This window comes from Mustela lutreola, chromosome 7, assembly GCF_030435805.1.
Source record: "Mustela lutreola isolate mMusLut2 chromosome 7, mMusLut2.pri, whole genome shotgun sequence".
NCBI classification, from domain to species: Eukaryota; Metazoa; Chordata; class Mammalia; order Carnivora; family Mustelidae; genus Mustela; species Mustela lutreola.
In genome coordinates this window covers 53,348,106-53,373,995 of record NC_081296.1, presented here as the reverse complement: position 1 = coordinate 53,373,995, position 25,890 = coordinate 53,348,106, and the positions used below count along the sequence as shown (strand labels likewise).

The following is a 25,890-nucleotide window of genomic DNA, read 5'->3' as shown; positions in this document are numbered from 1 at the left end:
TAAAAACAACACTCCACTGTGTATTAAATTTGAGGTATTGTGGAGAAAAACCAGAAAACTGCAAGACCATCATCATTCAGCATTCTTTGGGCCTTGGTCGCCTGGGGTTAAAATTCTACAGGCTCTGGCTGGCATTCAAAAGAGAAGCTTGTTCTTACAGTAGCAGATAAAAAGATTTGTCCACCGAGCTCTTCCTCTTCACTTCTCCCCACCCACTTCCTTTTCTTCCAAAGGAGAACGCGCTCATTTACACACTGGTTTGCCACATCCTGCCTCGGAAGCTACTTCCTAGGAGCTGCTTGGGCTATTCTGAGAGGAGCTTTAACTCCTTCAGGCCCCCAAGCCACTAATATATTTAGGACATCCTCACCCACCACAGTCATTTACAGTCCAGTAACTAGAATCCATATGATCATATAATACTCCCAACTTCCTTCATGCTGTGCACTAAATGTAAATATTTGACCTACAGCAGAGTCCAGCAGGAGCCACATCCCTTGGTCCCACCTGGGGGCTCCAATTGGTCCAGCTTTGCTTAATCAGTCAAAAAGGACAAAAAGAAGAAAGCAACTGACTCTTGATTTCGGTCAAAGTCATGATCTCAGGGTCCTGGGACCAAGCCCTACATCAGGCTCTGCCCGCAGTGCGGAATCAGCTTGAGGAGTCTCTCTCTCTCTCTCTCTCCTTTTGCCCCTTGCCCCACCCACACGTGTGTGCCTGCTTACTTTCTCTCTAAAATAATAAAAATATTTCTTAAAAAAAAAAAAGAGAGGATTCAAAAACAGCTATAAGAAACTTAATGCACATAACATTGTACTTGATATCAGGGAAAACCCAATGAAGCAAATCCCCTATCCCACACAAGCTCTGTAAGCTAAAAGCAACATTCATTCATTCCACATTTACAGACCACTCACTACACACCAGACCTGGACTACAGATAGGGCATCAAAACAAAGCTATTAGTCTCCAAAAGCTCACAATGAAGATAATGAAACAACAGATATACATGAAAATCACATAAGCACACACACACTCCCAAGTAGTTCATGGACAGTTCCACCAGAAGTTTTTTAAGGGAGACCAGGCAGTTTCATGGACAGGATAATACTGGACTTCAACCTTAAAGGAGGGGGTAGACTTACTAACAGTGGCAATAAACTTGACAGAGAAATCCCAAAGGAAATGTACAAAGTCATGGGTAACATTTTATTGAGTGCCTACTATGATTTAGATGTTATGCTCACAACTTTACACTTATCCCACAAAACAACAGTGTAAGTTAGGTATTATTACCTCCCCCACACTTAACTAACGAGGAAGCAAGGATGCCAGACCTCCGGAAGTCCAACTGACAGAGCTGTTCAGGGGTGGAGGGCTCCAGCCTCGGCAGTCTGCCTCTAAGGATCACTCCTCCAACACAAAGCAAGAGCGCCCACTAAGTTCCAGAACAGAATCTGTAACTGTGGGGAAGCTGGTCACAGAATTAGAAGAGGAGCAGGGCATAATAAAGCTCCTCTTTTCCCCTTAAGGAGCCTTGAGATCTTTGTAGTCAAGAAGAAAAAGATACATTTTTTTAAATCAATAAACACTAACTACCTCTACATGTAAGATCCTGTACAAAGGAAAATCATCTTCTGCTGTATCTGTATCACAACTGGCTTCCTGCTACACACATCACCCCCATGCAGGTCGACTGGGCCCCACTGGCTGGCCAGGCATGTGTGTCCCTCTCAAAAGGTTTCCACTTAGACAAAGACTACAGGGGAGGACCAGAGAGCAGTCAATGGCACACCAGTTGCTGACCCTTTCCAGCTCGCCCCAACTCCAGTAACAGGAGAACATAGAACAATGAAGCTTCTATGAGAAATGAGAAGTATTTTTCAAGCTCCAGGCTTGGACCTTTTGTACGTTTTAAAAATCTTCAGCAGTTCTTGGGCTATATGTCTTATTTGCTGTATTTGAAACGTCAATATATCGTGATTTTTAGAGTCGAAGAGCCAACATATACTGTTAAGAGAGAATTTAACAATATTATTTTTCTCTCTCTCTCCACATACTCTTATCATTCCTTTCTTTTTTTTTCCTAAAAGCTAACTCCTATCAGTCCAACCTGAACCAGGTTACCCCTAGGCTACAGGTGACCATACAGAAATCATCAAGACTTTCATAGCCCTTACCAAAGACATGTCAAAAGATGCTGTTAAGGGTTAAGAAGAAATGAATACACTCTGTGCTGGGGGCATTTAACAGTAAAGAGATCCCCTTTATTCACTCTAAACAGAACACAGAGACTCTCCCCCAGAGGTAAAACAGAATCAAAGGGTGGGTGGTAGGGCGGGTTGAAAACAGGATCCCAGCACTAGAGAAAAGTCAGGGGTCCTAGATCTCCATTCAGGCTGTGGCTCAGTAGCCACGAGCCGCCTGGCCTCTCTGGGCCTCAATCCCTTCATCACACATGCAGGAGGACGACTATAAAGACCTTCTCCATCTGTAACATTTAAGGACAGACAAGCAGTGATCCTCGGGGGAGAAAGAATGAAAGGTGTTGGTGGTGAAAAGGATGATTAATACAATGTAATGCTATCCTGGGTCCAGAAATAGGCTGGCTTAGAGCTGCATTCACCTTATCAGCCTAGATTTATTAGGGGGGTGGGAGGGCTGGTGGGTGGGAATCACAGCCACCCACAGTGAAATTAAACTATGTTCCCAGATGAGTTCTGCTGAAGTGTGATTTATCCGGAGAGTGTTAAACAACTCACCGGCAGTATGAAACCGTGTTACCGAAATTGCATTACTGCACAAACTTCACTTTTCCCCAAATGTGATTTGCAGAGAAGATGCAGAGCTGAGAATCCTGTGTCCATGACCATCTGTCCTATCCCAGTCCCTGGAGAGGCGTGGGGGGAGAGTGTGAAAAGCCACAGGTGCCATGTATATTCAGCCACCAGTGTCACATATCCATCAAGAAGCCCAACATTTGCTGGGGATAAGTGTTCAGCCCAGCAGGCAAAAGAGGCTCACTGATGCATCCGGCTCCAAACATTCCCTGAGCCTGCCCTCTGCGCCAAGCAGCGGGGTGAGGGAACATCAGAGAATAGGAAAGATGTCACCGTGAGTATATGCTCCCCAAATGCCTCCCCTCTGGGCAAGGAAGGGACTGTTGGCTGAAAAGGCAGTATAGAGGACTATACGCACTCTTTGCTGCTGGTGTGAAATAGACAATCCCCTTAACCAGAATCAGTTTCCTATCTGTTGAGTAAAGGTAACACACAATCCACATGCCTCATGTGGCTGAATGAGGAAACAAAGGGATTAAAAACGATGAGGAGTGGGGCACCTGGCTGGCTTAGTTGGTAGAGCATGGGACACTTGATCTTGGGGTCATGAGTTTAAGCGTTGGACAGAGAGATAACTTAAAAAAAAGAAAATGAAGATTATACAAAGCCTCATAGAACAAATGCTATGATTACTACCAACACTGTGACCTTCTTGTGCCAAAATATTAAACTGAAAATAATCAAATTAAGTCAAATCAAAATGAGTGTCAGGGGGCGCCTGGGTGGCTCAGTGGGTTAAAGCCTCTGCCTTCGGCTCAGGTCATGATCTCAGGGTCCTGGGATCGAGTCCCGCATCGGGCTCTCTGCTCAGCAGGGAGCCTGCTTCCTCCTCTCTCTGCCTGTCTCTCTGCCTACTTGTGATCTGTCTCTGTCAAAGAAATAAATAAAATTAAAAAAAAAAATTAAAAAAAAAAAAAAAATGAGTGTCAGGACTTAGTCGCTTGGCAAAAATTCACCAAACCAGACAGCAGGGAGCATGCCATGCACTGGAAATGAAAATGAATAAGACTGAGTCCCAGGGTTCCCTACTTTCAGTCCAACTGGACAGAAGTTCCACACACAACTATAGAGTGATGGGATGTGTATAGAGCACCCTGGAGGGTGGAAAAATGACCACTGCCTGGAGTCAGGGGGAGGACAGGTCTGTGACAGATTTTCACAAAAGGTGACCTATGGGCACACCTGGATGGCTCAGGTCATGATCTCATGGATTGTGGGATCGAGCCCCGCACCAGGCTCAGCACCAGGCTCAGCAGGGAGTCTACTTGAAGGTACTCTCCCTCTGTCCCTCCCCCAACTCGTGCTCGCTCTCTACAATAAGTAAATAAATCTTTTTTAAAAATAAGATGAAAGGTGACCTACAAACTGAGTTTTGACACAAAATTAAGATTGCAACATGGACTGAAAGGTAGAGAAGGGAATCCCTAGGAGGCAGTCTGAGCAGAGCCCTGGATGCACTGGGAAAGCCATCTGGATGAACTCTGAAAAAGTAGAACTCAAGAGCCACCTAGAGCAGAAGCCCCAACATCTGGCTTGAAGCACAGGAGTATTATCTTCCCTTTCTGTCAGTGTCTACCCCTCCCTATTCCTACACACACACAACACAGAGGAGCGCGCGCAGGGGGCCCAGGAAATCCTCTTTAAACTCTCGGAGAAGAAAGCACAGCTACTTCTTGTCAGGCAGATGGTGGTCCCGGAGATGCTAGAAGTCTGTGCTGGGATGTACTGTGTGGCAGTTTTTTCCTGGGCACCTTCTGCAGCCTCCCGTTTCACTGAAAATAATTCTTTTGCTTCCTCTCTCCAAATTGCAAGTATGCCCAGCATTGTCTCTATTCTGCCTGTACGGATAAAGAACAGCTGAAGAGCCCCATCACTGGAAGGGCTTTGGGAGGTGAGAATTCTCCTTCTCACCTGACGGGGAACAAGGCACCCTGCCAGGGAATCTAGTCCTGGCCCTTATCATTAGTCCTAATAATCATAAAAACCAGTTTACACACATGAAGTGTCTACAAGTCCTTTCTGCTGGGTATGTGTCACTATGTCCATTTTACAGATATGCAAACAGACTCAAGGATGCGAAAGAACTTCACAAGATCACTCAAGAGAGTAAGAGGCAGGGTCAGGATTCAAAGTGACACCTGCAGGTTCCAAAGCCTTTTCCCCATGTCACATTGTCTCCAGGCCATGCTTACTCTAAAGTCGCCTTCACAGTAAAACCTACCATGTAAGAAGCCCAACTTCCCTTAACCCTTCTTTGCAGTCCTGGATTCTTCATCTGCCAAAAAAGAGGATGGCCAAGAGAGACCTCCAAGATTTCTGCTGATAATAAAATTTAATCCACTTGATACCTACTGTGAACTTGGAAATGTGCTCACTGGTGACCTGTATGGTCATGTGGACTCATTATATAAACCCTGAAAGGTAGGAAGCCATTCCCATCAGCCCACTTTGAAGAGAAGCAGGCACAGGGTGGTCATATGGCAAGTTAACAGCTCTCCCAGGGAAGGAGCTGAGCTCTCACTCTCCCTCCACACAAGGCACAGTTATTCAAGAGTACTGCAGCCTGACAATTCTCAAGCCTGCAGACTTGCAGAGCCCTCTGGAAAAGAGGTTAATTTCTGGACTCAAATGAAACACCTGGAGAGGTACGAACAGTTATTTAAAACCTGACTGGGAAGCTAGGCTCGTTGCTGCACAGCTAGCATCCATAACTCCAAAAAGGGACTAATATGTGCTCCTCGGACCGCCCTGCCTTTGGGGCCTCTTCAGTCCAAAAACTCTCATAAGCTCATTCCCAACCTTCTAGAAATAAGACCATACTCTATAAAAACTAGACAAGGAGTCGGCTGGGTGCTCTGCCCACACACTCCCCCCAACACCACCACTACCACACACCTCAGGCAGTTAGAGAAAGACTGGACATCAGGACTCTCTGATACTCTGATGCTGTGCCCACCATCTTTAATGTCCTGTCCACCTCTGCCTTCCTACTCTCCGAAAAGACAGGCACTGGAATATCTTACCATCACTTCAACTTGTTTTTTATTTCTGTCCATACTCAAGCATGTGACTTTAACATTTCTTTAGGTAAAAAAACCCAAACTTTGTTTCTAAAAGACAACTTTCTAAACCAACCAATGAGTGTGATATACTGAAATCAAGTATTACATTTAAGGTTTCCTAAAAATATTACCACAGTACAATGCCTCCTTATTGTTCCCACATGCCCATCCCCCGACTCCACACACACACATACACTTTAGACTGTCATTTAGACACTGGCGTGTATAATTTAAATGGCTTTAATAGCATCTACTAAAAGGACATTTGCACATGATTCTTCACTTTACTTCAAACCAATGATCCAAGCTGGAGCTTTCACTGCATTTCAGGACTAAATAGACGGATGGCAAGTGCTGATGATAAAATTCAGGCAAGTTTTTAAAGTGCATTAGACTCGCCCAGAACACTGACATCTTTTCCATCTTCAGCGAAAGTCCATTTCATCCACTTCTCAGCCCAGTAGCTGGTCTATACCAGGTACGTAATAAAATACGTAGTAAGTATCAGTTAAATGAATGTTAATACATCTCAATCTTTTTTATTTTACAGATTATATTTATTTGAGAGAGAAAGGGAGACAGCAAGAGCAGGAACACAAGCAGGGGTAGAGGGAGAAGCAGGCTTCCCACTGAGCAGGGAGCTCGATGCAGGACTCCATCCCAGGACCCTGGGATCATGACCCAAGCTGACGAGAGACGCTTAACGACTGAGCCACCCAGGTGCCCCTGAATATTCTTAACACAGAAGTATGAAACCTACTGTTGTAATTTTAGTCATAATCTAAATCTATTTGACCCTCACATAAAAGCCATTCAAATCACAGCAAACAACAAGCAGCTGCTTCTATTCAAAGTATACATACCTCTGTCATCTGAACCATTTTGAAGTTGGCCTTGATTGGAAGACAAATGGCAAGCAGCTGCAAGTTCAGCTACAAAGTGCTTGGTAGGAAGGCAGAGCACGAACAGGGGGAATCAAAGTGCTGTTTCAGACATTTACTATGGAATTCCTTTCCAACAAACCTCTCTCATTTTCCTAGAGGCAACTAATCCGGATATGCCCTTTGAACTTAGGAAAACAAGGGGCTGCACTCTGGGAGAAAGACTCTAGTTTGAAGGCCAGGCAAGGCTGGGGACAGTAGAGCAGTCACTCCTCTTGCACACCTCTGGCCTGTTAACTGTTTTAAAAGGAGAGTGTGGACCATGGGAAAGCCACCAGGCAATCAGCCCAAAGGCTCAGATTAATCAGACAAAGGACACTGAACACATTACCTCCTTTCTTTGTCCCTCATTTTCTCCTTCACAAAATAAGAGGCAAAAATAAATAAAAGGGTAAAATTGGATGACCACTAGGCACTAGTTTTCTGCCAACAGTGGGCTCTAATCTATGATCTCCAATGCAGTAGCCACTAGTCACATGCCGCCCCAGTCCCTTCAAGTGTGGCTTGGGCAACTTAGAAACTGATTTTTATTTTTAAACTTCACTGAATTTTAATACATTGAAATTTCAATAGCTACATATGGCTAGTGGCTCCAGTTTTGGCAAGTACAACTCTAAAAAGACCTCTAGAAAGGTGCCTGACTGGCTCAGTCAGTAGAGTATGTAACTCCTGATCTCAGGGTTGTCAGTTCAAGCCCCACACTAGGCATAGGGTTTACTTTGAAAAAAAAAAAAAAAAAAAAACTGGTTTTTTAAAGACCTCTATCATTTTACATGATCTTTGGACAGCTGTGTGGGAGAAACATGGATGTTCGAGTAGGCCAAACCTGGCTTCTAAACTGAGTCCCACGACCTTCTAAATGTACGAACTTCGTAAATTACTTAACTCCCCTGAACTTCATTTTCCTTATTTGTACAACAGAATATTAGGACCTTTCTTGCAGAATTTTAATGCAAATTCAAGATAATGCATGTAGATAGGAAACAGGCTCTCAATAAATGTTAGTTCTTTTTTGAGTTATGGTGTCCTTCAAGGATACAAGTTTCACGTCTTTCGACTTCATCCTATTGTTCCTTCCTATCTCGACCTGTTCTTAATTATTACCCCGCAGATTAACAGCTGTGCTCCTACAGATGCAGCCCTTGTCTTTCCAGAATGCCACTTGCTTAGGAATTGATTCAGGTCCTCAGCTGTGGGCGAGCCAGCAAGCCAAGTCCTCTGCGCCTCCGGAACTGCTGACTTCCGCTTACTCTGGGGCCCCTCCACCTCACACCAGCATTCAGGAATTCACAAAACTCTTCCCCATGATTGTATACTAAGCTGACACTTTTTTCAATGCAACCAACACCTGTTGGTGGTTCTGGTACTTCCCTCCTTAACTCTCCCCTTGACTTCCCCTAATATTTGACGGTTTCTTTCTTTGGAAACGCTTTAGGATAACCTTTCATTTTGTAATTGCTCAGTGATTCAGAATACTCAGAAATAGAAAAGCAACAAACTACATTTATGGCTAACCCAGCATTAGTTTAGTTACCAAAATAAAACAAGGCAAAAGAGACTATGTTTTAGAAGGGAGTGTTCCAATAAAATTTTTAAAAATGTTACAGTCCCTATCTTAAAAAAAAAAAAATTTTAAGCTTTTATTTTTGGGATGCCTGGGTGGCTCAGTTGGTTAAGCATCTGCCTTTGGCTCAGGTCATGATCCCAGAGTCCTGGGATGGAGTCCTACATCGGGCTCCCTGCTCAGCAGAAAACCTGCTTCTCCGTCTGCCTGCTCTGCCTGCTGCTCCCCTTGCTTGTGCTCTCTCTCTCTCTGAAAAATAAATAGTATCTTAAAAATATATATTTATTTTTAAGTAATTTCTATACCCAACATGGGGCTCAAACCTACAACCTCGAGAGAGGTCGAATGCTCTACTGACTGAGCCAGTCAGGCACCCCAGTCTCTACTTAAATTAATATGTGTTAAAAGCCTGGTCCAAGTGTTCCACTGGCCTGTCCTCTAGTGAATGGAACCTTTCCACGGCACCAATGACCAAGTTTTATACTGGACCTAAATGAATGCCTAAAAGCAGGATTAATTTTCTAATAATAATTATTGGAATGTTAAGCTGCTGCCTTCTTCCTGTTGGGGGATGGGAGGAAGAAGATGAAATACAGGCTGGCATTTTGGTAGGATTGCAGTCTGGGTTCCAGTAAACCATCAGACAAAAGGTTTACAGTTGGCTTGGAATTCTTGCTAAGCTCTGAGGCCTCCCCCGACAGGCCATTCTGGAAGGACCGTTTTCTGAAGGATGGTATGAAATCAAATTGGGCAAATAACTTTGACTCTAGACTCTCAAATGTGGTGAAGGTCTAATTTTTTTAAACTAACTTGGAAATGTAACTTACAACTTAATAAAGAAGGGACTATAATTATCCTGGATCCAGACAAGCCTGTAAGTACAATATGATTGGCCAGTCATGTCTGCTTACAACCTCCCATATTCCTAGATTTAACCTGAATCTGGAACCCATGCACATCATTCTCTCAACTTACTGTTCTACTTTGTCTGAAAAGTAAATGCACGTAAGAGCATTCAAGATTGTGAACCTTTCTTGGGAACAGTTAAACTCAAAATAGGTCAATTCCAGAACGGCATTCATTTCAAGGGGACTTTTGTCTGTGGTTATTTTGAAAACCACTGCTTTTAAAACTGACATTATGAAGCTTAAAAATAGGCCCTCCTACTAAGGATCCTGGACTAAAATACCCTTTCCTCCCCTCATTTCCTTATCCCCTTTTCACTCAAACACCTAAGAGAATGGTGACACAGAGGGTTGCCTTCTCAAGAGCTTCAGATTATTACTTGAAAATTTTTCGATGATTTCTTGAAAAAATTCCAATTATTAGTTTTAAATTTTTTTTGATAATACCGGATACAGTTACCAAATTTAGTGGTGGGCAGACCTGGTTAGAACATCTTCCAACCAAGTATCCCAAATGAAAGCATGTAATATATACACCATAGGAAAATCAAAGTCTGAAAACCAACTCCTCCATTCCAGCTGTGTGAGCTCCCAGCAAGTTCTTTCTGCTCTCTGGGTCTGGTTTCATCTTGCAAAAGCAGGCAGGGGGGCTAAAGGATCTGTAAGGTCCCATCCCGCCCAAACAGGCTCTGCTTCTATGAAGCTAGGCAGCTGCTTCCTATTTTCATGGCTCTTTGGAAAAAGCAGAAATGTTCCTTGCCCAGAAGGTCCTTGGGAAGCATCATTATACTTAATAATGTTCCCCTGGGACACAAGAACTGCTACTGAGAGCAAAGCAAGATGGTTATAAAATATAAAGATGTTCAGAGGAAAAAATAAGTTATGTTTTAAAAAGGATACCAGTAAATCTAGATAGAAATGCATATACAGTCAACCAAAAAAATTAGTAGCTATGACTGAATTTAACAAAGCTGCAGGACATAAACAATTCATACAAATCAAATCATGGTCAAGATAGAAAATACAAATTACAGGGCGCCTGGGTGGCTCAGTGGGTTAAGGCCTCTGCCTTCGGCTCAGGTCATGATCCCAGAGTCCTGGGATTGAGCCCCGCATCGGGCTCTCTGCTTCATGGAGAGCCTGCTTCCTCCTCTCTCTCTGCCTTCCTCTCTGCCTACTTGTGATCTCTGTCTGTCAAATAAATAAATAAAATGTTTAAAAAAAATTTTTTTTTAAAGAAAAGAAAATACAAATTGAAAAATGTTCAGTCACAATGACATTAAGAAAAAAATGACATCAAAATGTTAAGCCTTGAAATATTAACTCAGAACACACTAGAGTTACTCGGAAGAAACTGTAACACCATAATAGGAGAGAGAGAAGAGACATTAATAAATGGAAAGGTACACGATGAGAGTTGTTAAAGTTTTCATTAGGGGCACCTGGGTGGCTCAGTTGGTAGAGCATGCCACACTTGATCTCAGAGTCATGAGTTCAAGCCCCAAGTTGGGTCTAGAGATTACTAAAAAATAAAATCTTTAGGGTGCCTGGGTCTGGGTTAAAGCCTCTGCCTTTGGCTTGGTTCATGATCCCAGGGTCCTGGAATCGACCCCCGAGTCGGGCTATCTGCTCGACGGGAGGCCTGCTTCCCCCACCTCCTCTGCCTGCCTCTCTGTCTACTTGTGATCTCTGTCAAATAAATAATCTTTTTTAAAAAAATTTTATTTATTTATTTATTTATTTGACAGAGAGAAATCACAAGTAGATAGAGAAGCAGGCAGAGAGGGGGGGGGGGAGCAGGCTCCCTGCCGAGCAGAGAGCCCGATGCGGGACTCGATCCCAGGACCCCGAGATCACGACCCGAGCCGAAGGCAGCGGCTTAACCCACTGAGCCACCCAGGCGCCCTTAAAAAATTTTTTAAAAAGGGACGCCTGAGTGGCTCAGTGGGTTAAGCCGCTGCCTTCGGCTCGGGTCATGATCCCGGAATCCTGGGATCGAGTCCCACGTCGGGCTCCTTGCTCTGTGGGGAGCCTGCTTCTCTCTCAGCCTCTGCCTGCCGCTCTGCCTGCTTGTGTTCTCTCTCTCTCTCTCTCTGACAAATAAATAAATAAATAATTTTTTAATTTTTTTTTTTAAAGATTTTATTTATTTATTTGACAGACAGATATCACAGTAGGCAGAGAGGCAGTCAGAGAGAGGAGGAAGCAGGCTCCCTGCTGAGCAGAGAGCCTGATGCAGGGCTCGATCCCAGGACCCTGGGATCATGACCTGAGCCGAAGGCAGAGGCTTTAACCCACTGAGCCACCCAGGTGCCCCAATTTTTTAATTTTTAATTACGTTTTCATTAACCCTACCAAACTGAAAAAAAAAACCATATCAACACTACATAAGTGTTAAAAGGCAATTTTATAAATACATCAAAATACCACCACTACCAAATAAAAGTAAACCTGAAAATACAATAGATAGATAGATATTTAATAAATTCCTGTAAGATACTAGAACACACTGTGGAGAATAACTAGACCCATTCCTCACACCAAACACATTAATAAATTCCAGATGGGACAGAATTAACCATACGAGAAAGAAATGGCTATAAGACAAAGAAGCCACATCCTCCAGCAAAGTTGTGAAGAGATACGTCTAAATACTAAACAAAGGTAGAGCTATCTCATACAAAAGACATGTTTTTAAAGACAAAAAAAAAATGTTTTTCTTAACACGACATAAAAGGAAAACCTCACCGAGACAACGTTGCAGCCACATAATTGATAAAACTTTAAAATACAGAGCATACGGACTTCAACAAACCACCAGACAAGTAACTGGGTAGATTAACAAAAGACATGAATGAACAAATAAATACAAAGCACATAAAAACTGTTTAGACATACCTCTTGAAAAATCATCAGAGAAGAAAAGTTTGCATGTGACTTTTTTGAAATATGTAGCGGGTATCAGAAAACCAGCCCACCTACCTCTCTAGCTTCATCTCCTCCAACCTGCACCCATGCACCAGCGCACTCAACTACTTCCCAGCTCCTCCAGGCATCCCAGGCTTTCCCACTTATGAGAAGCCACTCATCCTCTGCTCTCTTCCTGCCATGCCCTGCCCCCCTCCATTCCCATGGAAATCCTAGCTATCCTTCAAGGCCCAGCTCAAATGTCATCTCTTCCGTGATGGCTTTCCTAATCTCCCCCACTGGATGTGCCTTCTTCCTCCTCTCCTTGAGCTCTGACAGTACTTTCTTTATACATCAGGGCACTTTCCTTCCTCGGCAGCCGTTTGTTTCCTTCCTGAGCCCCTGCGACCTCTCCCCGTCCTGCTAATGAGGTTTTAAAATCCCTAGAGACAAAGAAAATCTTACTCAACTGCCCCCAGCTCCTAGCATAGCAAATTACATCAAGCATTCAATAAATATTAGTTCAAACGAATTGGTGAAATATAGAAAATAATCCCATTTCAAAAACACAGCCTGGCTAACACCTTAAGTAAAGCAGATTGACCTTCAAAGGAGCCCTTTCCACCTACCAAACTATCAAAAAATCAGAGCTTTAAAAAAATAAAAGGAGAAGGAAAAAAACCTTTCTGCAGCTTGAGGAAACAGTTAAATATAATTGGTTCCATCTTTTTTTGGAACATATTCTGTTAATACGTAACAAACAGCGGCAACATGGTTCACTGCCTCTGATTTGGTGTATGAATTAATTTAAAAGCGGAACAAAACAAATTGGTTCAGAACATTTGCCAGACTATCAGTACATAATGAAAATCTGGGGGTGCCTGGGTGGCGCAGTCGGTTAAGTGCCCAGCTCTTGGTTTCAGTTCAGGTCATTATCTCAGGGTCTCAGGGTCTCAAGATGGAGCCCCAAATCAGGCTCTGCACTCAGTGGGGAATCTGCTTAAGATTCTCTCTCCCTCTGCTCCTCCCGCCCCACCCCCCTGCACCTTCTCTCTCAAATAAATAAAATCTTCAAAAAACAAAATCTGGAAGCCACCTCATCAACAAAATATCATTTATAAAGCCAGACTCAGCCAAAAATATACGAAACCAAGAGGATTATGTCCATGAAAAGTTGAGAGGGGGACTGGAGAGTAGAGAGAGACTTCATCAACTGATCACAGCCACATATATAATGGAATGTCCAAAAAAAAGTTAAACTGGGAAGTTTGAAGTCTGTAGTTTCCTTCTTTAAAAAGTGTTAACAAATATTCAAAGAAGGGGGTGAGGGGGAAAGAGGTCACATTACCCTTCTCCACTTCTTCTTAACACGCTGTAACCTCTTCTTAATCTGACTCCCTTGCTAACATCAAAGCAGGATGCCCCTGGGAACTACACTGAGAAATCAGAGGCAGGATCAGCTCTTTGAGGCTGTGCCGCGCCAGAATCCAGAGAACACCTGCTGCTTTAAAACAAAACACCATTCATCCTGGGAGGGGTTAACTCAGCAAACAGGTATTGGAGTCTCCAAACAGATCTCACAGGCTTTTGGGCAACAGAACGAGGACACCGGACATGAAGTAAAAACAATCAAGCAGCAGTAAGACAGATGATTTTTGAGAAATGGAAGCTTCTGGAAGAAAACAGAAACAAAACTGGGACTTTAAGCTTTCCTCTCGGGCTCAACCTCATTTTCTGCCCAGCCTGTGGGTTCTCAGGGTTTGTTTTCTCCACATGTCAGAAATATTCACCATTTGCTTGACCTGTGCTTCCTGGGAAGATGGTGGAAATAGAACCAATTCATACCGAGGAAAGCTAGCAAAGAGGTTTTTTGTGGTTGTCAGTTTATTTTTGATTTTTTTTTTTTTTTTTTTTTTTAGATTTTATTTCTTTATTTGAAGGGAGGGAGGAGCAGAAGGGGTGGGAGAGGGAGAGGGAAAGAATCTCAGACTCTGCACTGAGCCCCACATGGGGCCCAATCCCAGGACACTGAAATCATGACTAAACCAAAACAAGAGTCTGATGCTCAACCAAATGAGCCACCCAGGTGCCCCAGTTTCATTGTTTAAACGAAATTTTGGGCTCCCTGAGTATTGCAATCAGTTTGAATCTGATAGCTCCTGATTTCAGCTGGGGTCTTGATCTCCGTGGGATCCAGCCCCACGACAGGCTCTGCATCCAGCATGGAATATGCTTAAGACACTCTCTTCCTCCCGCTCCCCACACTCTAAAATAAATAAAGAAATCTTTTTTTTTTTTTTTTTGAGTGCAAGAGAGAGAGAGAGCGAGCGAGTGCGCGAGTGAGCGCAAGCGGGGAGGAGGGTCAGAGAGAGAGGGAGACACAGACTCTCTGCTGAGCAGGGAGCCTCATGTGCAGCTGGATCCTACAACCCTGAGATCAGGACATGAGCTGAAGGCAAACGCTTACCTGACTGAACAGCCCAGGATCTGCCCCTAAATAAATCTTTTTTTTTTTTTTTTTAAGATTTTATTTATTTATTTGACAGAGAGAAATCACAAGTGGTCGGAGAGGCAGACAGAAAGAGAGAGAGGGAAGCAGGCTCCCTGCTGAGCAGAGAGCTCGATGCGGGACTCGATCCCAGGACCCTGAGATCATGACCTGAGCCGAAGGCAGCAGCTTAACCCACTGAGCCACCCAGGCGCCCCCTAAATAAATCTTTTTAAAAAATAAATAGGGGCACCTCAGTGGCTTAAGGCCTCTGCCTTCGGCTCAGGTCATGATTCTGGGGTCCCAGGATCAAGCGGGCTCTCTGCTCAGCAGGGAGCCTGCTTCTCTTCCTCTCTCTGCCTACTTGTGATCTCTGTCAAATAAATAAATAAAATCTTAAAAAAAATAAAACAAATTCTTAAAAATAAATTTACACAAACACTACTTTGGTTTTGTTCAATCTACCAAAAATGATTAACCGTATCAGCAGTGTTATAAACACAGGGGTCCAAAAAGGTATGGCCCTAATCAAGTTAAGGGGAAAAGACACAAAAGGGGGGGCGCCTGGGTGACTTAGTGGGTTAAAGCCTCTGCTTTCAGCTCAGGTCATGATCCCAGGGTCCTGGGATCGAGCCCCAAATCGGGCCCTCTGCTTGGCAGGGAGCCTGCTTCCCTTCCTCTCTCTCTGCCCGCCTCTCTGCCGCCTTCTGATCTGTCTGTAAATTAAATAAATAAAATATTTTTTTTTTAATTATCTTTAAAAAAAAAAAAGACATAAAAGGCACACTTAGTGAATAAGAAAGCATTATGATTTTAAAATGATACTATTTAATGTTATATTCATTACACAACATAGACCAGAAGTACAAAAGGGTTAAGAGAAAATGTGAGTTAACATTAAAAAGGGGGACGCCTGGGTGGCTCAGTTGGTTAAGCAGCTGCCTTCGGCTCAGGTCCTGGGATCGAGTCCCACATCGGGCTCCTTGCTCTGCAGGGAGCCTGCTTCTCCCTCTGCCTGCCATTCTGTCTGCCTGTGCTCGCTCTCTCCCCCTCTCTCTCTGATAAATAAATAAAAATCTTTTAAAAAGATAAAATAAATTATAAAAAAATAAAATAAAATAAATAAAAAGGGCTTAAGACTCAGGATGAATTTTGTTCTCTGGGAACTCAAGTATTTATTATGAATTTTTCCAAACATACAGAAAAATGGAAAGAATAAAACAGGGAAACTCATAAACTAACCAACTAAACAACTGCAGACAATTTGCTTCATTTGCTTTATCTATGTGTGTATGTGCATTTTTTCCTGAACCATTTCAAAGTGAGTCTCATGTATCACCTATGAAGAACTTTTTCCTACATAATAATACATAACAGCTAAAAAATTAATAATTCTCTATTCAAATTTCCCAAATTGTGCCAAGAACACATTTGGTCACTATTTCATTTTTGATTCAGCATCCACCTGAGGTTCATGCATTACATTTGGTTAGCATGTGTCTTCAGTCTGTTACTCTATTTTTTTTTTTTTTAAGATTTTATTTATTTATTTATTTGACAGAGAGAAATCACAAGTAGATGGAGAGGCAGACAGAGAGAGACAGAGGGAAGCAGGCTCCCTGCTGAGCAGAGAGCCCGATGCGGGACTCGATCCCAGCACCCTGAGATCATGACCTGAGCCGAAGGCAGCGGCTTAAACCACTGAGCCACCCAGGCACCCCAGTCTGTTACTCTAGAACCATACCACTCCCCCTGCTTTTGCCCATGACACTGACTTTCTAGAAAGACTAAGTCAGTTGTCATAGAGAACGTTCCACGTCCTGGATTTGTCAGATGGTTTCCTCCTGGTGTCATTTAACTTGTTCCTCTGTCCCTGCATTTGTTGTAAACAGGAAGTTAGGTCTCAAGGCTTGATTAGATGCAGATCTGGCTTAGATTTTAAAAGACAGGCAGCATATAAAATGCCCAAATTAACATGATTTATCAACATTTGTAATTTGGTATTAAGAGCAAAAGATAACAGCTTTCTGAGAAGGAAGAATTCAAAGGGGCATCACTAACAACACTTCCCCCTTGAAGAGCATTCCAGTAATGATAAAGTGCTTTCATATACATTATTTCAGATGATGCTTATCTGCCTGCCTTCTTCACAGGTTTGTTACATTATCATCCTTACTTTCCTAATAAGGAAAACTGAGGCTCAGTAAAGTTCAATGATAGAGCCAAGATTAGCAATTAAGAAGCAGTTTAAGTCTTTAAGACAAGTCGTAGAATAACATGGAGTTATTCAGAAAACACTATATAATCACAGGATTACCTAGATGTATACGTGGAGATGAAATTTATGCCAGGTTTTGAAAGACAGACAGCACTCACTGATTCCAGGCACCTTGCTAGATGCTGGAGAAAGATCAGTACACAAGATAGTCATGGTCTCTGCCCTCACAGACGCTGAAGTGTGGTGGCAAATATAAAACAAAAATACAATCACACAGAAAAGCAGAGGGCATTCCAGACAAAAGAAACCATGTGAGCAAGACCAGACAGAGGTAGGAAGCAATTTGCTGGTGTGAAGGGAAGACAGTAAAGGGGTCAATGCGGACCACAACAGGTGAACTGGGAGAGAGAAAAATCAAACTAGATGGGGAAGACAGGGCCAATGCCTACTCTACTGACGTATCCTCTCCCTTTCTTTCAAAGACGAACAAGTTCATGAAAGTAGAATGTTCTAAGCGTTTATGTTCAAACAAGTACCCCCCACATCTCCTTGCCATGATGAAGTCATCTGCAGGAATCTGTGTGCCCTTTCTGTATCCGCTATGACAACAGCACAGGCATTCCTCCCAAGACCGCAGACTATTCACCTGCGGCTGTTCTCAAATGACAGCACCAGTATTCATTACTGCAGCAACAAAGAGGGAGACACATCCAAGTTCAAAACTACAAAATGAGTCAAAACCACTTGAAAGGCTCCTCGTGATCATGGTACACAACCCAAAAAGGCCATCGGAGACCCCCGAAAAGCACATCAACCTGTCATAACCTTGCTGTCCCCTTCCTGAAGGGCCTTCACATCCTAACAGATGTGCGTCCCAGACAAACCTGGCGGAAGTGCTGATGCTAGGAACTATGCTCCGAGCGCAATTGTGAAGTCAGTCTGCATGTTTTAGGGTTATGGTGAAACCGTTCGAAAGCCAAAATCTATGGGTGCCACCAAGGCCAAGCAACGCACCCTCCGTTTCTTCCCCACTTCATGGCCTTCAAAGCTCTTTTACATGAGTTTTACATGAGTTACCTTGCTTAATCTTCCTAATACTCATTCGGGGTAGGAATGCTTCATTTCATCAGCAGGTGTCTACTGAAGAGCAGACACTGTTCTATTCACTGGCCAAGGAGCAAAGCCAAGCCCCCACCTTCGTGAAGCTTCCACATTAGCCGGGCAGGGACCACAGAGGAATACACACCATGCCATGTTAGTTAGTGGTTAAGTGCTTGAGGAAAGACTGGGCACAGCAAAGGGGCAGAGACAGGAAGTGCTGTGTTACAGACTACACAGAGTGAACAAGGACGACCTCCGTGAAGAGACATTTTTGCAGACAGAGTTCTGAAGGACGTGAGGAAGCAAGTTTTTTTAAAGAGCTTCCAGGTAGATGGAATGCCAAATGCAAGAGCTCTGAGGTGGGAATGTGCACCACCTACCGTGGACCAGATACCAGTGTACAGTGGGGCTGAATGGCAGGTGTGTGAGGGGGGCAGGGTGATAGGGTGGGACCCCATAGGCCATTAAGGTCAAGATTCTGTAAGGCCCCCCCTTCCACTGAATACATAAGGAAACAAAAGAGTCAGGAAGTACAAAGGACTTGCTTGAAGTCAACCAGAAAGTGACATTTTGGGAAATGCCCTATGCTGGGATTTCTTCTCAGGGCTCAAGCTTTTCCTCATGGAGATAAGAAGTGCTCTTTAATGGGCACCTGACTGGCTTAGTTGGTACAGCATGCAACTCTTGATATCAGGGTTGTGAGTTCAAGCCCCATGTTGGGTGTGGAGATCACTTTAAAGTAAAATCTTAGGGGCACCTGGACAGCTCAGTCGTTAGGCAACAGCCTTTGGCTCAGGTCACCATCCTAGGTTCTGGGATAGAGCCCCATACTGGGCTCCCTGCTCAGTGGAAGCCTGCTTCTCCCTCTCCCGCTCCCGCTCCCCCAGCTTGTGTTCCTTGCTGTCTCTCTGTCAAATAAATAAATAAACTTTTTTAAAATAAATAAATAATAAATAAATAAATAAATAAAATCTTAAACAAAAAAGTGTTCTTTCAGAAACAAGGAGATAAAGCAAGTGCCTCATCAAGGTAGGAGACACATGGTAGGAGACACACCCCAAGCAATCCCATTTGAGTACACCCCATAGGGAACTCTCACAAGGGTCCAAAGGGAGCCATGCACAAGGATGGTCATGACCGTACTGTCTGATGCAGCAAAAGGCTGAAAACAGTTGTCTCATTCTAGGGGAATTGACATAGAACAATAAGTAAAATGTGGTACATGTCCAAGACTGCTCTGCAAACAAGACAAATAATTAATAGTATCATGTAGCATCATGAATAGGTCAGAAACATGGTATTTTGTTTAAAAAAAAAAAAGTAAAGACAAACTGGAAGAAAAGCTCGGGGTGGTCATTGCTTCTGTTTAAATATTCCTGGTTCTCCTTCTAAGAAGCCCCTGCTCCTTTGAAGGTCAGCACAGCCGTATGATTTGCTCCAGCCAATAAAATGGGAGCAAAAGCGACCTGTCACTTCTCAACAAAAACTTTAGGAGCCAGAATGTGATTCACAAGATGCCCTTCTCACATGAGCATATTTCAGAGATGGTACCTCCATAAGCCTAGATCCCTAATGGAATCCAATGAACAGAGACTCCCACTGACCTGCAAGTGTGTTCAACTACTGATTTTCTGGTTGTTTGTAACCTCAGTATAACCTAATCTATCCCAACTGAGGCGTATTTACAGCACAACAGTAATTTTTATAAAATCTGAATATATTTAGGGCGTACAACGTGAGCTTTGATACACATACAGAGAAACAATTACTATAGTCAAGCTAATTAACAAAAGTATTTATTTCCTTACATAGTTAACATTTTTTGGTTTATGTGAGCACCTGAAATCTACTATGTTACCAAATCTCCAGTATTTAATACACTGGTATTAACTATAGCCGCCATGTTGTACATTAGATCTCTAGGCTTATTTATCCTACATTAACTACAGCTTTGTATCCTCTGACCAATACCCCCATCTCTCCACCCCTGGTAACCACCTATCTACTCTCTGTTTTGACTTATTCTCCCCCTTTTTTTAGATTCCACATGTAAGTGAGATCACACAGTATTTTTTTTTTTCATCTCTGTCTGGCTTATTTCATTTAATATGTCTTCCAGGTTCATCCATGTTGTCACAAATGGCAGGATCTCCCTTCTTAAGGCAGAGTAACAGCACAATCGCATTCAGCACTCTCTGCACAGAAACACACAAAACAATACCATCTACCTCCCAAAGGTACATACATACCAAAAAATGGGTGGAACTGTAAGACCAAATATTAAATACCCTAGAGTGGGTGAGAGCCTGTGAAAGAAAAGGAAATGGGGAGAGGGAAATGACAGCAAAGGGGTAAATAAATGAAAAAGTACAAAAAGATGTGTTAAACACATTGTGCAAATATTAGAAATTCAAGACTCTCACTGTTTTACTCAAGCATATTTGCACTTACTATATGCCAGCTACTGTGTCCCAGGGACTACTTACAGAACACTGAATCAGAAAAAGGCAGTACTAGGGTGCCTGGGTGGCTTGGTAGGTTACACCTCTGCCTTCGGCGGGGGTCATGATCCCAGGGTCCTGGGATAGAGCCCCAGCTCTCTGCTCAGCAGGGAGCCTGCTTTCCCTCTCTCTCTCTGCCTGCCTCTCTGCCTACTTGTGATCTCTCCGTCAAATAAATAAGTGAAATTTTGAAAAAAAAAAAGGCAGTACTAACCTTACAGTTTATGGTGTACAAAAAAGAGAGATATTTAAGATATCCTAGTAAAAAATTATAGACAGTGAATGAATGTCATGAAAAAAAAAAAAAAAAATCAGGTGATGGGGTCGTAGCTGGCTCAGTATGTGAAGCATGCAACTCTCCTGATCACAGAGTCATGAATTTGGGCCCCACAAGGGGGCCCAATTTAAGTGGAACCTACTTTAAAAAAAAGAAAGAAAGAAAGGCACTCTTAAATGCCCTGTCTTTAAAAAACAAAAAAACAAAAAAAAAACAGATGACAGGGAAAGTGACCTCCCTTAGAGATAAGGTGGTCTGTGAACACCTCAGAGGAAATGGCATTTAGGTAGAGATGATGATTACTTCCTTCCCAGATTGGGAAGAGGAAGGGATGATTCATTCTAGGCTAAGGGAACAGCATGTGTAAGGGCCTGGAGGGGGTACAGACCATCCCCAGGAGGAAGTGAAAGAGGACTAGAATGGTGGAAGGAAGAAGCAGCAGGAAATGTGGTTAAAGAGATGGGGGGTGCTGCCACAGGGGGCAGATCTCTGGGTCTCACAGCCCAGTAGGAGTCTGGATTTCATTCTAACTGCAATGGAACCGTGAAAACATTTGAAACAGGGGGCTGATATTATCTTATTTCCAATTTATTTCATACTAACGCTTAGTACCCATGCAGTACACTCAGACATTTTTGCAAAAATTTGCAAAAAAGGTACTTTTGCACTCTTTTTTTTTCAAGGACCCTGGCAACTTGCATAAACTTCAGGTCCATGCACCCAGCTCCATCCGAATACATTAAGTGCTAAGTTAGAGGTAAATCCCAAGTGCCAAGGAGCCAGAGAGGAGAAACAACCTTGCCAAGTTAGTACTAAGAGATCCTTTATGTCAACGGATTTATTTTTTTTATTTTATTTTTTTTTTTTTTTGCTTCCTAGTTTACATGACATGATAATGTTCAAACCATGCCCTGGTCTAATCACAGAAATCACGAGTACAGCAGCCTCACTTGAGAAACACTCTCGAAGGTGAAAGATGAATATGTGTACAGCTTTCCTCCCTTTAGTGCCAGGAAATGTAGGGGAACAGTCCCTGTTTGTCTCAGGCAGCCTACACAAAGATGCCTCCTATTGTAACACAGCAATGAGTCATGGAGGTAGATGCAGATGGCACAAAAAACTAAGCAATTGTGGGGATTCGCTTATCCAGAAGCAAAGGCACCTTAACACACATATCCACCACCACGAATGGAAATTACCTTCTAGTTTCCTTCAGCTTTCTCAACATCCATCCAGTGGCAAAGGCACCAGAAGCTAACATTTATGGGACGTTTACTACGTATTAGCTCATTTAACCTTCAAAACTACCCTAAGTAGGTTCTATCATTAGCTCCATTTTTACAGATGACAAAACTAAACCTAAGCTGTATCTTTAAGATAAGAATGATACTTGTCCCAGATCACAAAACCACAAAGTAAAAGAGGCAGGCTTCAAACTTAGCCTGATTCCAGAGACCAACCTCCTAACCACTGCTGAGAATCTCCCAGTCCCACCAAACTTTTCTGCCACCAACTACAGAGTATTCTTTTTCTGCCTGTATTTTTTCTTTTTTTAAAGATTTATTTATTTTAGAGAGGCAGCATGAGGAGCAGAGAGAGAGAAAAATCCCCAAGCAGACTCTTCATTGATCTCAACTCAGATCCGATACTAGGACCCCGAGAGCACGCATGACCCCAGCTGAAACCAAGAGTAGGACGCTTAACTGTACCATCCAGGCGCCCCTGTATTTTTTAATGAGATTCCTCCCATTTGCAAAGAACACAGGTGTGGCGCCACAATTAACAAGAGATGACAACAGGTACTTCCACTAAGTACCTACCTCCAAATCAAATAAGGGCAGGATGGTCAGGCCACAACATTCAACCAGGCACTATGGTCAAAAGTTGTCCTGCCCTGTGCTGGGGGGATGTCAATTTGTTTTAAAGGGGTAAAATTATGTACAGTAAGCCTGAATAACTATTCTGCATAGAATCTGACCTGTCCAAGTCAATATCACACAGAAGAGCCATGACAGTAACTGAAGAGCATCTGTTGGGAACAGGTCTGAGGAAACTAACTGAGTTCACAACACAGGTCCTCCACTGGCCTTGCGATCATTACAGGGATGAAGAGAGTCATCAAGCCAGCAGGTCCCCAGGCTATTAAAATCTAAAGAGAGAAGGGAAGGTTATAGAAATCACCAAAGGGCAGACAGTTCAGGCCTACTCCATTCATTTCATCAGCTAGCTTCCATACATCTCCAGTGTGCAAATAAAGATTACGAACCAAATCTTTTCTGGTTAATTCTCCAGCTGGCCGGATCTCTCTCCCTAACAGTCTTGTTCCCTATTAAGGGCACAAAAAGAGTTGTGGGAGTTCGGAAACACCCCACGAAAGCGCCCTCATCCCTGTTTAATGAGATAAAGTGCCGGCTTCTGAGCCACACTGGAAGCTGCGGAGATGGAGCACCTTGCGCTGGTTTTCATGGCTACGGTGTTCACGTCTCAGGTCAGTTTAGGGCTCATGGTAAAATACGGAAAGCCAGGAGAGTCACTGGTGAGGAGGGATTTGTTAATGAATGAAGAGTGAGACGAAGAAGAGGAAAGCGGCTCCCTTGGAGACAAGATAGTTTCCAGGAAGAAGGCCAAGAACCCAGAGGCCCCGAAGTCGGCGAGAGAAAAGCCACCGGGATACCGATGCGCACACGCCCCTGCCAGCCAGCCAGCCAGCCAGCCAGCCGCCGCAACGAGGCTGCACTCCCGGCCCACAGGTGTCAAGCACAAAGGTGAGGACGCGGCTTGCTCGTCCCAACTCCACTCTCCATACCCCGAGCCGGTCTCAAAGACGCAGATGCGATCTCAATTTTTTCCAGGACATTTGCTCCCTTCTCCCCTTCGCAGGCCACGATCCCAGACGATCTGGGGAAAACAGCTCGGGGTTGGGGGGGGGGGGGTTACGGGAGATGAACCAGTTTTTATCTTTCAGGGGGAGAAAGTGAATGGCCAGTGGCCAAGGATGACTGCAAGGGTCAGGAGAGGGGGAATATTGAGGCTCGCTGGGTCCACTGACGGGTCTGAGTCAGGAGCACAATCTGTGCTTAGTCACCGATACCTCGGCGGCCGGGAGTTCCTCGCCCCTGCCAGCCTGAAACGTACGTGACGAACCCGAGAGGAGCCCGGCGCGCCGCGCACACCCGCCTGGGCTCCTACACCCCAGCAGTGGCCTCTGCAGCCCGGACCGGCGCTCGCCGCCCACCCCAGACTTACTCCGCCGAGCTGGTCCCGTTAACCGCGGAGCCGTCGGGGGCCGGGTTCAGCTGGATGGGCGTCGGCTTCTTCTTGGGCATTCTGGACCAGGGAAGGCGCTTCTAACTCTGAGGGGAGGGCGGCCCCTCTCTTGCTTCCTCCCTCTGAGCTGCCCCACGCCCGCCGCGCAGGGCCAAGTAGGGGTCGCGAGCCCCGGGGCTGCCTTCGGGAGGCGCGCCCCGCGTGGTCCAGTCAACGCCAAGGGGCCGCTGGCGGTCTCTGGGGACCCCCGACCCTCTCGCCTGGAGCTCGCCTTGGCGCGCAGCGAATCGAAGGGCTTCCCCGCCGGCGCAGCTCGGCAGCCCGGGATTCCCTCCCTCTCTCCCTCAGTCAACCCGTCCTTCAGGCTCGATCGACACCGCCACAGCCCTGCTCCAGCTTCAGCGCGGAAAGTACCGCCGCCACCGGCGCCGCGCTCCAGCCGCTCGGCGCAGCCGTCCCAGGGAGGGAATGGAGAGCGGAGCAGGGGCGGGGAAGAGGGAAGCCTCGCCCCTCCACCGGGGCTGCTGCGCTTTCCACACACCCACTCGGCTCCGCCCCTATTGCCTCGCCGACAGCCAATGGGAGTACGCCTAGGCGGCAGATGACGCGGAAATACGTCACGGGGGCGCGGCGTGCTGCCCTGGGGGCGGGGTCCGGCGCTGGCTCCACAGCGCCCTCTGCTGCCACGCGGCACTCAGGTGGACCCACCGGGAAAGGAGGTCGTGCGTCCTGATTCACCGAGCTAAGGTGGGTTTCACGTGGCGGGACGCCGGGCTGTCTCCTCTTCTGCGGTGACTGGAGCGCCCTCCCCGGGCCGAATCACGTTGAAGGAGATGAAATAATAAAATGAGTAAGGAAAGACTTCTCATTTCTACAAGAGAGGGAGCCTAAGGAACTCGAAAACTTGTCAAAACACTCCTTGAGCCTAACAAACTAGCAAATAGATTTATATGAAATTGTATTACACACTATTGATCTACTGATGAGGGTACTGATGAGATTACTGATGAGATTGTAATTGGGCAACCTTTTTTTTTTTTAAACATTTTATTTATTCATTTGAGGAAGAGAGAGCGAGAGCATGAGTGGGGAGAAGGTCAGAGGGAGAAGCAGACTCCCCATGGAGCTGGGAGCCCAATGTGAGACTCGATCCCCGGACCCTGGGATCATGACCTGAGCCGAAGGCAGCGCTTAACCAACTGGCCACCCAGGCGCCCTGGGCAACCTTTTTTGAGAGCAGATTGATAATATATTTTAAAGCCTTGAAACCCCCCCCTCTAAAAAAACAAACCAAAACAAAAAAACAACCTTTAAACCAATAATCCCAGTTATATGAAACTTAAAGAAATAAGATGAATAAAGAGCTTAAAAAAGTAAAAGAGGTACCATAGATTTTTTTTTTTTTAATGTAAATTCAGGGGTGCCTGGGTGGCTCAGTTGGTTAAGCATAAGACCCTTGATTTTTGCTCGGGTCATGATCTTGTGGCCGGGGGTCATGGGATCCCCAGTATCCATTGCCACTCTGGAAGTAGAGCCTGCTTGAGAGTCTCTCCCTCTCCCTTTGCCCCACCCCTGCTCTGTCTCTCTCCCCTCTCATAAACAAACAAACAAATATTCAATCCCTCTCTTCCCCCCCCTCTATTCAGTCCTAAAGGTATTAAGTATGCAGAACAAACTAAGCACCTGCAACTGCTGGTCCAGAGCAGTGTGTCAGCCACCCAGGTGTTTGCTGTATATAAAGAGAATAAGGTTTCCTCTTCATTTTGTAGTCCTTGGTACTCTGAATTTTTTATAATCCATAAAACTTAATTAAAAACAT

General features: G+C 44.5%; 1 protein-coding gene across 2 annotated transcripts in view; it reads right to left on the bottom strand.

The window, feature by feature from the left end:
* MAP2K1 (mitogen-activated protein kinase kinase 1) overlaps nucleotides 1-24,606 on the bottom strand; it is an 81,037-nt gene extending 56,431 nt beyond the window's left edge. Inside the window, exon 1 of one of the 2 annotated variants that reach the window (XM_059180885.1) lies at nucleotides 24,051-24,606. In XM_059180885.1, coding sequence (XP_059036868.1) covers nucleotides 24,051-24,130 — 80 coding nt within the window. In that variant the 5' untranslated portion in view covers nucleotides 24,131-24,606. Of the gene's footprint in view, nucleotides 1-12,294; nucleotides 12,324-24,050 lie in introns of those variants that run through there. The other variant, XM_059180886.1, reaches the window with a different exon arrangement.
* Nucleotides 24,607-25,890: the final 1,284 nt, after the last annotated feature.